Source organism: Manis javanica, chromosome 2, assembly GCF_040802235.1.
Source record: "Manis javanica isolate MJ-LG chromosome 2, MJ_LKY, whole genome shotgun sequence".
NCBI lineage: Eukaryota > Metazoa > Chordata > Mammalia > Pholidota > Manidae > Manis > Manis javanica.
In genome coordinates this window covers 22,844,720-22,858,945 of record NC_133157.1, presented here as the reverse complement: position 1 = coordinate 22,858,945, position 14,226 = coordinate 22,844,720, and the positions used below count along the sequence as shown (strand labels likewise).

Sequence of the window (14,226 nt, the reverse complement as noted above, 5' to 3'; positions counted from 1 at the left end):
AAATGAGGGTTTACCTTCAATAAAAAGTATTCAAAGCTACATACACTGAGATGTGAGCATTCTTCAAAAGCACTCATCTCATCTCTTTTCACTAAGAATAACAGGCAGAAATGCTATGCTTTCCACTAATCAGATTAAGGCAATTTACCCATCATCTTACCCTCATATGAAAATACATTATTCATATATATTAGACCTTTATTTTCTAATTTCCTACATTTTGGTGGATATGCTACCTGGTCTTGCCTACAGTAATGTACACTAAATTACAGTATCAACAGTCAAAAACATTAGCAAAAACTACAGATGTCCGACTTTAACAAGATTGAATTTCTTGAGATTAGGAATCATGTCACTGTATTTATATTTCTTAGCAGCATATAGATTCTGCCTTCTATATAAGTTCAATTTAATTGGATTGAGAAACAACATGGTAAAGGAGAAACTGCATACCCCACAACTGTGAATTGCATATTTGTTCACAAGCTATGTGACCCTGGAACAGTCACATTTTCTGGGCCTCAAAAGCCTCTTCTGAAGAGTGGCAGGCATCCGGCAGTAAAAAGTGGATAAATTCTAGCATCACTACCACCTAACCAATCCAGCAAGCTCCAGGAGTTGAAAGGTCATTCCATATCCCTCCTTCCTACCACAATTCAAACAGACCAGGCTTTTTGGAAGCCAAGGCTTCTGTCTGATCACCTAGCATTAGCACACACAGGCAGCATCCCAACATTATAGAGGTGCTCCCCAATACCTTGCTGGCCCATAGTTGGTAGGTAATTAATTTATTTGCATGTCTGTCATTTCCATGAGAATAGGCTCACATACAATTATATGCACCTTGAAGACACAGCCTGCATCTTATTCCTTTTAAATCCCTCACAAAGCCCAGTACCTAACTATATGCTCCGTCACCTTTTCACTTGGACAGGTTTATTGATAGAAGAAGAGGAGAAAGGAGTTCTGGGATAAATCAGCACTCTACCAATAACGTGGGCAAATCAAAACCCTGCTTGACAGATAAGTTATTTTGCAACTTTATGTAAAGGTTCACCGAATACTGACAAAAATGAATAAAATTATTTTTAAACGGTGCTGTTTACTGGCAAACTAGCATTCTTATGCATTAAATACCCACTTGTTTTTAACAGTCCCCAGTTAAATATTTGGATAATTAACTGCTCTACAATCTGGTCTAAATTAGGAAATGTGTGACTACATTATCTTTGAAATCCCTTCCAATTCTAAAGCTCCCCGATTTTCTAAGAATAAGCTCAGGGTGATCCAAAAATCATAAATCTACTTCTCCCTCACCCAGTCTACTTAAGTAATCGATGCAGGAGTTGATGTAGTGTGGTACTGCAGTCCCTGCACAACAGAAGTAATCCCCAAGAAGTAGAACGTGGCCAGGAAGAGGCCCAGGCCACTGAGCATCCACTGCCTAGCACAACGTTTATTCAGACCACCTGAACTGAGAGGCAGCACCAGCCTGTGAAAGTTTTTAGAACCTGAGAAACTTAATTCAACCATTCCTAACTGGTTTCTATCTAGCCCTGGCCTGGTAAGTCACCTCTTCTATCTGCAGATGACAGGCTGCACTAGGATCTCTAAGGTCCCTTCCAGTTCTGACAGCCAGAGAAGTCCCGTGTAAACAGAAATGAACACGACTAGGGCAACCGTTCTCTCTGATCAGATGTAAATTCAACTCCATCTGCTGATGGTCTAGAGCCCCTACGTGCAAAGCCAAACAATTCCCAACCAGAGGATATGTCCCCCCAACTAGGCTGGGGACGGGGGATAAGGGGGCGATTTCAAACCACACCGGCCATCTCTTTGGAAGGAAGTGTGCCAAGTTCTTACGGTGCATGGGATGGAAGGAGGTAAATGACACTCACGCAGGTGTAGACCTTTTGGTGACCCTTGCACAGGTAGGCGGAGCTGCAGGACCGCAGCCCAGAGAGCTAGGGGAGTGGTGAAAGGTACTGCAAGTCCGGCGGGACCACAAGGGAACCCAGGCGCGGCCCCTCACTCACCCACAGGCTGCTGAAGTAGTCCAGCCCGCGGCAGATGTGCGCGCCGGCGTGCGCCAGCAGCACCTGCACGCCCAGGTAGCTGCCGAGGCTGTAGAGGCCATAGAGAAGCGGACCGCCGGCGCCGAGCAACAGCAGCAGGCGTCGGCGGCGCAGCGCCTGCTCGCCAAGGGCCTCCACGCCGTAGTCCGCGAAGCACAGCGGAAGCAGCAGCGCGGCCAGCACGATGGGCGTGTGCGCGCGGTGCAGGCGCTGCAGCCAGTGGCGGCCCAGGCGCGTCAGCGAGTTCTTGAAGGGGTGCAGGAAGGTGCCGCACAGCACGGCCCACAGCAGGGGCCGCAGGAAGGCCTCCAGGATGAAGTAGACGAGCACGGCGGCGCCGCAGCACAGGCACACGAACAGCACGGCCCCGGTATTGTAGAAGGCCTGCTTGATGGGCTTGTCAAAGCGCAGCGCCAGCGCCGCCGCCCGCGGTGTCTCCCCGCAGCCGCCAACACCGCCGTCGCCCGGCCCAGTCGCGCGCGGGACCGGCGGCGCCCGGCCAGGGGAGCTCCGTGGACTACGCGCACCAGCACGGCCACCGCCGCCGCCGTCGGCCATGGCGCTTCAACGGCCGCTGCCGCCGCCGCCGGAGGCGACCCTGGGAAGCCGGGGAGGGTGGGAGGGCGGCGCGCGGCATTGTGGGCGCTGTAGTTCCCAGCCGGTCTCCTAGCACCTACAGGGCCTTTGCGGAACTACAACTCCCGGAAAGTAAGAGGAGAGGTCCTTCGCTCCGGCCTCCTTTCGCTCATTGGTCCCTGGAGGACCCAGGTAACAGGTTTCGGCCCAACATCTTCCAGAAGGAAAAAAAGCTCTTTTCATCCCTTGGTTAATGTCGACGTTTCGGGAGGTGGAATCCCAGAAGAGACACTACACTCACACACTGAAGCCCAGTGGGGGAGTACTTACGGAAGGCCGACTCTCCACATCCTGGTGTTACTGATTTATTTAATAAACAGAGTGCTCTGGTGTATTTGGCAGGATTTTAAATAGCAATTAGCACACGGCAGGCCCTATTCTAAGTGCCCCATCCTCATTAACTTAACTCTTTTAGAACTACCCTACAAATAATGTGGTGTTATTATCCCTTTACCAGGAGGAAAACTAAGGCCCAGAGAAATTAGGTACTTTGCCAAGGTCGCACAGCTAGTAAGTGACAGAGGCAGGATTCAAAGCAGTCTAGCTCCTAAGTCTATTGTCTTACCTACCATGCTATTTGATCTAACAAAGGAGCCTTTACAGCTTCTCAGAGGACTGTAATGTGTAGCTCCTGTTGACAATGGTTGATGTAGGTGTCATTGTGCAAGCAATGACAAAAACCCTAAATCAGAGGCTCAGATCTTTTTTGAACAAAGGACAGAAGGAGGTAGGAGGGAGGGGCAATGCAAGGGAAAGAGAGAAAGGAAGGGAGAAATCCCTGCACGTTATCCCTTTTCTGTTTTCAGTAAGTTTTTGTATTAATTTCAACATAATTTTTGTTTCTTTTCCAAAGTAGACAGAACAGGTATCATAATCCACAGTTTCAGATGAAGAAACGTTTGCTTACTAAGATTAGGAGACAAGAGGACTCAGTTTTTAAAAAAGTAAAATAAAAAGTAATTGCTTTTCATGTGCTTCTGAGGTTTCAGGTAATAGTCCTTGTTTTTCAAGTGGTCTATGGACTTTGACTCTGCAAATATTTTGCTACAGTTTGCTTTGTCCTTGTAGGGCTGCTGAGGTTATGATTATAAATTAAGGCCACATTTGATTTCTGTGCCCATTTTATACTGACCCAAGCTTCCACTTATATAACAAGGCCTCAGCCTCCCTCCCAAAAAGTCCTCAATAATTTCTAGGGAATCCCAAAGTGGGTGCCTCACATACACCCAAAGACATAGTCAATCACCAACCACCTCTGTCTTCTAACCAAAGACTCAGCTCTCTTCATCTAGTTGCAAAATGAAAGCTGTCATGTTACATAACAAAAATATTTACAAACAGAGACTGACATATGTATGCATTGAACATGATGGGCAGGAGTAATGTTGCCTAAGCTGTGTTGGGGCCCCAGCTCAGCAAATTAAAAATGCCCTGTCATGGTGCTCTGCTTCCAAGTGTCAAAGAAAAGCAAAATTGCTGAACGTTTCAAAACTGTTCTAAATGGCCAAAGCAATAGAACTGACAAGTCTGACAGAATTTATAGTCAAAAATGGACCTCTAGTACAAGTGAGGGCTGAAGCACTAGAAACGAACTATAAGTCTGGGTTCCCACAGGATTCTGCTCACCCTTCTCTAATCTCACTTACCACACTGTGGTCAAAGTCAGTGGTTTATCTGGGTTTGCTTCACTCTGTGTCCCCAGCATGTGACACAGCACAGGACATTCTCAGTACAGAGTAGAAGTTCAGTAAGCATTTGCTAAGCGAGTGAATGAATGAGTGGTATCTTTTCAAAAAAACCTGTTAGAAATAGTAATTCCTGCAAGAAATAGTATGAAATGCTGTGGATGTTTCTGCTAGGAGTTCATATGATTGAGATCAGAGAAAAATCAAAATATTGGGATGTGGGATCCATAAATTAAATTTGTGAGGGACACACATAGTCCACACCAATCTCTAGCTCACAGGGCATGTGCTTTTAGGCATCTCCAAAATGTGAGGCTACTTGGGTTTTCTTTGTTGACTCCACAAGGCAACTCCCGCCAATGGTCTCAAGGAAAACCAGCTTCCATGGACATCTGGGATGCAGTGGAGATGAAATGGACTCAGAGGAGTGGATCAAGTTGACTCTGGGACCACACTGCCTTTGGCCTTGCTGTTGCATGAACCAATGAATTTCTGAATAATTTAAGCCAATTTTAGTCGGGGTTTACATTTCTTTGCAACAGAACAGCTTTCTGGTTTATAAAATGAGAATACTTACATCATTAGTGGCTATGAGGATGAGACGAGAATGTCTAAAGCAGCAGCGCAGTGCCTGGGACATGGTGAGAATCTGATAGTGACTCTCAGGGTGACTGCATATCGTCCTAGAGAAGCCAAAGAGGCAGCTACCAAGTGCACTTGATGTCCACAGACTCCCCAGATATCAAGATAATACCCAGAGACAAAAACAATCATAGGCAGGAAAATATTCTCCAGGACATTGTGTCTTCTTAGAGTCCTCCAAATTCTCCACAAACATTTACTGAGTTGTACTGAGCACCTGCTTTGTGCTTATGATAGTGCGCACTTCATGTACAGAGTGGTATTTACAGAGCAGGATAGACCATGTGAAAATGTAATCAAACAGACATGCATTCACATGGCAAATGTAAGTTACCACCTTTCTTTCCTGAGTCCATGGCAGATATTGCTAATCAACCACTGAACTCTTTTTCAGTCATTTTGGGAAAAAACAAAATTGAGAAACAAACAACTTTTTTTTCAAGTCTGCAAACAAGTATGTCCCCTTCCTCTTCTAGAGCAGGAAGGAAGTTGGAAGGGAGGATGGGCGTCTGCAACATGGATTTTGTGGTTAACAATTAAGTGCTGAAAGCCCGAGTGCCTGTCCAGAAAGTGGCTGGTGTTAAGCACCATCCTTCGCTGGTGGCTCCTCATCTTCATAGGAGTCATTTCCATTTTATCTGGAACAGCTGAAGTTTGAGAGTTAGGGATCAGTATTTGGAATTCTTAGCCTGCCCCCGGCATGGCTCTACCCCCAGCAATATACTCATACTAAGGCTGAGCTACCCCATGTATATAAACAAGCAGCCTTCTGCTGGAAATCAGAGCTGGAATGAAAACCAGAAGATAGTGGATGTATTTCAAATTGGCCAGACTAATCCCTCTTTATTTGTAAGTTAACTATTTTTGAGAATCAAGTCCTTCTGGTTTTGAATCCTGAGTGCTAATGTATTTGTACACTCTTGGCACTCCACTGATGCCACTGCAGCCTCTAGGGTGGCGCTCTTGCTCTACTCCAATTAGTTCTTACATTGCAGCCAATGGGATCTGAAATACAGTCTCACCCTTCAAAGCCTCCTTACCCCACGGGAAGGTATCCAATCTCTTTACTACGACTTCCAAAGCCCTCTGTGATGTGGCCATAATGACGCTGGCTCACCTCTTCTCACTCCCTGCCTCATCCTTTATCCTCCAGCTTTGTGGTGGAAAGAACAACAGCCCTCAAGCATACCCTAGTCCCAATCCCTACAACCTGCCAAGTGTGCTAACTCTCATGGTAAAAGGCACTTGGTAGATGTGATTATACTAAGGATTTTGAGATGGGGAGATTTTTGTGAATTATACAGGTAGCGCCTAAATGTTATCACAAGTATTTTTATCAGAGGAGAGAAGGAGTTACAGACTCCAGAAGAAGAGAAGTGATCTGAGCAAGTAGGCAGAGAGGTTGGGGTAATGAGGCCACAAGCCAAGGAAGGCCCACAGCTACCAGAAGCTGGAAAAGGCAAGGAAGGATCTGCTCCCCTGGAGTTGCCAGAAGAAACCAGCCTGGGCAACACCTTGATTTTAGCTTCATAAGATTCAGTTCAGGTTTCTGGCCTCCAGAGCTGCAAGAGAATATACTTCTGTTGTTTTAAACCACTAAATTTATGGCCATTGGTTACAGAAGCAGTAGGAAACTAATCCAAACTTTCTCAAATGGCACTGGGTCCCTAACACATCCTGCTGATATCTGCTGGGGTCGTTCTTTCTTGGAGATGCTTCTCCACACCCTTTGCTGGCCTTACTCCTACCCCTTTCTTAAGATTCAGCTTTAGTACTACTGCCTGCTTTCCTGCTTGCCCCAGCTCAGGTGAGGGGTCCCTACTCTAGGTTTGCACCACACCTGAGCATTTCCTTACCACTGCAGTCACCAAAAAGGACATTCATGGTGTCCATGTGCCCACCTCTCCAACTCAGGTGTGAGCCTTTCAGGAACAGAAGTCAAGAGCTGTTCTTTCTGAATTCCTCCATGTGTAGTGTCTAGCACAGGAATTGGCATATGATTCCTCAATAGTATTTATTGAATGAATGAATGAATGAATGAATGAACAACTGCTTAGAGCTTCTTGACCTCCTGGATGTAGGTGACTTCATATATACTCCACTTCACCGTCTCTTCTTATAGTTCCCCTGCCCCTTGCACTTGGGACTGAGCCCTAAGAAATTTCTAAGCCAAATACAAGCCAGGGTTGGATCTAACAGCTGGGCTACACACTGAGAATACTGAAAAAAAAAAAACCCACAGGAAACACTTGGATTACCAAAAAATATCAAAATATTTCGGGTCTTTTGGGGGGGGGGCATGAGGATTAAAGCCTATACTACAGCAGGTGGTAATGCCTAATTCTTAACATGACATTCCTTGAGCTTCTCAACCTAACCCCAGTAATACCAGCAGTTCAGCTACTACATTCTGAAATTTCCATGCCCCACTGATGATTCATAAGGCTCTACAACTAAACTCTATTCTTAATGTATGATTTGGTTACCAGTAATGCTCATAACTGAAATGCCTAGAGCTAGTTAAGCACTATTAACCAACTATTACACTTTAAATGGGATTACAGGCATTCATCACCTATTTGATAAAGGTATTAAGCTGACGCTATAAATACAGATTTATTCTGCAAATTATTTTACTACAAGGATTTTTACCTGGCTACTGCAACATAATTTACCTCTTTGTCGGATATAATAGGATGTCATCTTCTCCAAGATCTATAAATTCAGGGAGAGTTTACTATTGAAAGGATGCAATACCAATGGGAAACCAAAAATGTACCAGAGCAAAGCAATAAGGAATTATAAACTAACTTTAATTACATCAACAGGAAGATTTGTCAAACCGTGTTGAGAATTTATATTTTAAAGTTTTAATCTAGGTAACATATTCTAACTATAACATAATCCTTTAAAGATAAAAGTATTTGTGATGGCAAATGGATAGAACAATCATTTAGGTAGCATCTAGGAATACTGCTACAATTACTTCACATAAATAGAAACCCATGTCTTTATTAGTAAGGTATCACACATCTTGGAGTAAAAATTCATGTAAGACAAGCTTATAAATACACATAAATCTCAAAATCAATCACAACTGAACATTAGGTACACAATTACTATAAAACAAATATAACCCATCAATGTCTATTTAAAGGCATAGTTTTTACAAAATAGTATTTTGTAGACAGTCTCAAAAAAGTATGTTAATACTCCTGGAGCCAGATTGTTCCAGCATATCAGCACATCTGTGGGAATAAGGCATGTGGAGAAGCTGCATTCATTCTTCCAGGTGGCCAAGACGTTGTGTGTGATGAAACTGTAACTGCTTTAGTGAGCTGCGTGAATGCCACATCTACAGCAGACAGTGCCCCACACCCTAGGGAACTGCCTCCTCGCCGGGAGAATGGGACTGAACAGCTCCTTCACCAATTAGCAAATACCCAGGGGGAAAGCTGAAAACAGTCAAGCATCAGGATATTTTAAGTGAAAAATCCCAAAGAGCTTGATGACTCACTTCAATTTTCAGTCTCCAGATATATTTAAAATCACATTCGCATAGCCACTATTTTTATGAAAAGGTTCTTATACTCAAGTCATTTATAAATATAAAAATGAAGTCTAATTTGAAACTAAATAATAACTGAATAAAGAATCTAAATACAAAACATGTATAGGTTATATCAACATGTCATTTACTCAGTTAATACTAGTCTTAGCTCCTGAAGTAACAGTATAGAAAAGTCAGGCTCAACAGATGATATGTTATACATTCTCAATGATTCATGTAAATTTGAGTGGAGGTGGCAAAACTTAGGAAAAGATCCCGGAATCCTTTCTACATACTAAATTACTATAAACTCAAGGATAGTTTTGCCTGTAATATGCACAATGTTTTATCTCTTGGGTTTTAAAGTATTCAAGAGATCAGAAATAGAAATAATCCTGACACAGACTTTCACATAGTCATGGGATGTGTATATAGGCATTTATGTATAAACACACACAGACCTTGTCATGTATATACAAACATATATACAAGCACACTGAAAATAAACTGTTCACTAAACATAACCAGTTCTGTTTGGAAAACAAAAAGATATAATTATATACAACAAACTATATGCATTATAGCATTTGGCCTATTGCAGGGTTCTCAAACCTATAGTCACGTGTGTAAAATACTCCCATGGATGTAACAGATTTTGCTAACACTTTAAAAAATGTCTACAGGGAAATAAATGACTCTGAAACATTGTAGTCTCCACCATGAAGAGCAATTCAACAGTAGAAGTCCTTCACCAATCCACAGCTTAGAAAATACAACTGTTGCTTAACCAGCTCTGCCTGTACTGCCACAGAGTTGAAGAGCTGGAACAGAGACTGCGAAGCCTAAAATAGCTACCATCGGGCTCCTTACAGAAAAAGTTTGCTGACCCCCACACTAGAGCTGAGAATGACCAACTCAGTAGTAGTATCTCCTAAGCCCAAACTCCTGAATATAGACAGTAAACTTAGTTACAGAAATAGTAATAAAAGCCATCTGGAATGGAAATCCATCCCTCAGTTGTCCAAACTTTCTGATTTCCTGAATGACAAAAGCCAATTTAGGATCATTAAATATGGCTCCTGCATTTTGTCTGAAATTGTATTTGTAAATTCATCTCTGAGACTCTGGTGGAGCAATTAGAAGGGCACTGGGCTCCAAGCAGAAGACCTGGGTTTTGGGCAAGTCACTTCTAAAAATTAACCAAGACAAAAATACATTCTTCCAGTCTTGTCCAATCTGCATATTATTATATTCAAAGCGCTAAATGCTTGGTAAAAATGAAGAACCTAAATGTTTTCAAGAAGAGAAGAAAGATGAAAATAAAATGTATCTTTTCCCCCAAATATAAGTATAAGAAGTCCTCTCATTCCTTGTAAATTAGTAAAGAGGTATAAAAACACCTTCCTAATTTGCGTGTGGACAGTGGGTTCCATTTAATAAATGCTTTGATGAGTGTGCACAAGGCATGAATATGTAGAAAATCTTATCACTTCCCTAGGCCTCAGCTTCCCTTATAAAGGAAGTGCATTCGATTTAAATGGTCTCTAAAGTCCTTGCCAGCACTGGTAATTTATGCCAAACGACTAGCCTCAGTCTTCTTCACTGTAAAATTGGGTCGATAGAATCTACTTCCAATGGTGGTTGTGAGGCTTTCATGAGTTAATCCATGTAAAGTGCTTAGAACAGCACCTAAGTATATTTACCTAGCATTATTATTCTCTTCAGGCATTTTACAAAAGCATTGGTTAGGCATCTCCCCTGTGCCAGGTACTATGCTAGAAAACAAAAAAAGATAGAAGTTTATTCTAATATTAGGTAAGAGTTAATGAAATTGAAGTCTACAGAGTTTTAACTTCAGCATGTCTATAAACTGATGATTCTCTGAGGTGATGGCCAAATGCCATTCTGCATCCCTGTTCTCTGAATTCTTTCCAACCAATGATTATTGTGAAAAAAAAAAGTTACTGTCAATTAAGGTTCACTGCAGGGCAAAACAGATGTGACAAATGACCTGTTTGTGTTTCAAAGGACAAATTTCAGTATTTGCTACAGGCACGATTTATAGTCTGATCACCAATAGAAGAATATAAAAATATTGGCCAGTCTGGCAATTTGAAATACTAGCCTTCTGAACCACACAAACTCACCATAGAAGTATAGTTTCATTTATTCATTCATTCAACAAATGTTTACTGAGTACCTTGTAGGTATCTGGTACTATGATGAGTAACAAGAAATGGTCCCTGCTTTAGGGCGTTAGCAGAGAGGAGGCGGCAGCACAGTAAAGTGTGACGAGTAATAGGGCAGGGAAGCGCAGGGTGCTATGGGAGCACTGGGCGGGGACCCAAACCTACCTAGTCCAGAGGGTCAGAAGAATTATCTAAATTGTGACCTGAAAGATAAGTATGTTCAGCAAGAACAGGAAGTGGAAAATGTTTGGGCACAGGGAACATGAGAGATGAGAGAGCAGGTCTGAAGAACTGCAGGCAGTTGTTTTGCTGGGACATAGCAAGTGAGGAGCAGTGGCAAAAATGATACTGGCGGTACTCAAAATGGTATGCATTTCTCCCTAAAGGTAATGGGAAGTCATGGTAAATTCTAAGCTCAGATATGCAAAACTGGTCAACAAAGTAGAATAGTTCACTAAGTAATTAGCTTGACTTGAAATGTAAGCAGAAGGAAAAGCTGTTAATTCTTTCCTTCAGGGCCAGCTACAGAGGCTAGCCAGTGTCTCTTTAGCTTTAACCGCTTTTTAGAGGAAACAACATACACATAGAGAGTGAAATATAAAAAATATTTGCCTTCTTATTTACAACATGGGTGCCTGCACACTCAGCATCCTCACTACTAAACAATCACTATAGCACAGAAGGTGAGGCAGAGGCCATACTCAGTTGTTACCAGTGGGCTTAGTTATGAGGGGAGGGTAGTCAGGTGGGGGCCACACACTTGCACCAGGTGACTTGAGTTTGAATTCACCTAGTTCCATGGCTCACTTGATGTCATTTCACCTCTCACCGTCTTATTTCTCCTACATTCCTTGGATGTGCTTGGTAAACTGCACAATGTCACAGAATCTAGATGTTTTCCTTGTTTTTGTGCAGCTCCAGAAGACTTTGAAGGCTCTTCCCACAGGCAGACTTTCACCCTGCCATGAATTTTGAGGATGGTATGAGAAATCAGTCATCAGAGTTGTTTAATCACAAAAACCACAAAACTGGATCCAACTTTAAAGCAACAGGGGCAAGCCAGAGGACTCCAGAACTGTGCAATGGAGTTCAGCAGTTTAACTACACTCAGACTCCTTTCCTCTAAATGGGCTGTTGGCACAGACATTTGGAACAAAGAAACATCTGGGTTCTTTTGAAAAAAGGAAATGCACTGAGTCAAGGCATTATTATAAATTATGCTTACTGACAGGCCAATTTATAACTCTGAACATTGTGAATGGATATTCTAGGCGAATTCCCTTTGCAGGTCATTTCCCATTCTCTAATTAAAATAAACAATCTTGTCTTTAAAGTTTCCACTCAAAACAATCTTCAAAAATGTTAATTTATTATCAAAATGCCTTAGATTTTTATTAAGATGATTTGCCTATTATAATATTTATTCATACTTTGTATATGTGGACTCTGACAATAGAAATAGCTGTAACAGCAAATGAATACCTTAATTTATCAAAACATAGTGGTAGAAGAGTCTATAGTCTAACTGCTAAAAATGCTCATATTTTTTAGCATTAATATAATTTTACATATTCAGGAACACTCACAGTTATGTTTCTAACCTTTACAAACAGTAATAAAAATGTTTTCTTAGAGCTACTCACTAACTGAGAAGAAAGTTCAAATAAATATGAACCATTTTCCTATTATTGTAATCTCCCCATCAGCTGTATAAATATCCAAAAGCATTTATGGGAATTTGAAAGTTCTTCTGCCTGAATGGCTGCCTCTGAACTAGGGCCACCCAGGGAAGTTCTCTTTCGTAATAGTCCAAGTCAGTCTCTTGAGCTGTGGTTGAAAGAGTAAAGGTTGCTTAGAAACATGACCTCTATGCCTAGCTCTTTCCCTGACTTGCTCTGTATTATCTAACAAGTAGTGAAGGCTACATGGCATTTGGGTCACGGAACAGCAGCTTTCCTGGGTCTCAAATCCCATTCAGATGGCAGTAATAATTTTCCTCATCCCAACTCAATGATGTGAATGTTCAAATGAGAGAACATTTGAAAGTGCTTAGAAAAGTTTTAAGTACTTTCCAAAAGTAAGGAGTCATCACTAAACAATCCTCTTTGATTAGAAAAGAAGCTTGTCCTTTCTCCCAAAAAGCTGAAATCATGTGAGTCTTTTTTAAATAATAGAAGCTAAAATTATACTGCATATTATTTAAAAATACATTTATAGTAAAGACTTTCTAATCCATTTAATTTGTTGGCTTTGCAGCTGTGGTTAAGGGGTTCCCATCAATAAGTAGAAGGTCAGGGCAACAATGAGGAGCAAACAAAACGGAGAGGAGAAGGTCTGATAGGCAGCAGATGGCATAAAAATGTCTTCATATTTGTAAATACTAACAACACGCTCTGAAGTCGGTGGTGAGTCTATGTCGTGTCGGGTGATAGAGCCTTTAAGGAAGAAAGAAAAACGAAGGGGGCAATAGAGAAAAGCACATTTTAAAAAGGATATATGCAAACAACAGAGAAACTAAACAAAAGTCTTTAGTGTTGAATACCTAAGCAGTGATTATGAAGATCTGGAATCTGGCATAAGAGTTACCATTAGCAGTCTCTGTAATTGTATATATGACAAATGTAAAAATTAGCTAAATTTACCCAAAAAGATGTTCTCATGAATCTGCACACCCCCTACCAGAACAACACTGTTTTTTTCTCCATGGCACTGCAATTTTAATTAAGACTGCTTCAAAGTATTGTATGAATGCCTACTTTCAAGGTCTCTGATGAGTTTTACCTTATGACTACAAAATGGAAAATTGTATTTTGATTTCAAACAGCAAGAGCTACTGATTTTTTTTCCCTCAAATATATCTTTTGTATGTGGATCATCAACAACTCCTGACCACACTAGACTGGCTCATAGATGGAAGCCTCTCAAATTGTCTGTGGCACTTAAGTGGTAGCGTGCGCAGGCCAGACGAGAGTGTATGGTGTGTGCTGTGTGTGTCTGTTGTCTGTCTGGCAGAGTCAGCTGGAATAGTGCAGAAAATAGAGGGGCTGGAGGAGTAAGATACCAAACATGTGTTTGGTATCTGGACACTTTTTTTTAACCTGGCTAACATGGAAAGAGAGAAAGGCTGTGCCTAAGGAATGCTTAATAAGCTGAAGTTGATTAGGAGTGCCTAACCTCCTGAACACTCCATCTGAAATGGGGTAGGAAAACTAAGGTACATGAGTTCAGTGAAAAGGTCTCCTTGGAAATATGGCTCAGAGTATTTTTAAGGTATTATATTTACCAGGGAAGCCCTGCTGAATATGACCTGTTAACTCCCTGCTACAGTGTCTGTACCGGCTCCTGTTAGCACGAATCATTCCTCAGGCTGGCGTGGAGATTTTTCTCAACCAATCTCACTCACCTCTCCTACCTAACCTCACTCACTGGTCACCTTCATGGACTAGGCT

At 41.9% G+C, this 14,226-nt stretch overlaps 2 protein-coding genes across 4 annotated transcripts in view; both read right to left on the bottom strand.

Moving 5' to 3' along the window:
• The window catches only part of TMEM245 (transmembrane protein 245), a 93,118-nt gene extending 90,431 nt beyond the window's left edge, over positions 1–2,687 (bottom strand). The window contains exon 1 of one of the 2 annotated variants that reach the window (XM_073226490.1): positions 2,037–2,687. In XM_073226490.1, coding sequence (XP_073082591.1) covers positions 2,037–2,633 — 597 coding nt within the window. In that variant the 5' untranslated portion in view covers positions 2,634–2,687. The remainder of the gene's footprint in view (positions 1–2,036) is intronic. The other variant, XM_073226495.1, reaches the window with a different exon arrangement.
• A 5,337-nt stretch (positions 2,688–8,024) lies between these two features.
• FRRS1L (ferric chelate reductase 1 like) overlaps positions 8,025–14,226 on the bottom strand; it is a 29,656-nt gene continuing 23,454 nt past the window's right edge. The window contains exon 5 of one of the 2 annotated variants that reach the window (XM_037027514.2): positions 8,025–11,736. In XM_037027514.2, the coding sequence (XP_036883409.2) occupies positions 11,732–11,736 (5 nt within the window). In that variant the 3' untranslated portion in view covers positions 8,025–11,731. Of the gene's footprint in view, positions 13,213–14,226 lie in introns of both variants that reach the window. The other variant, XM_037027513.2, reaches the window with a different exon arrangement.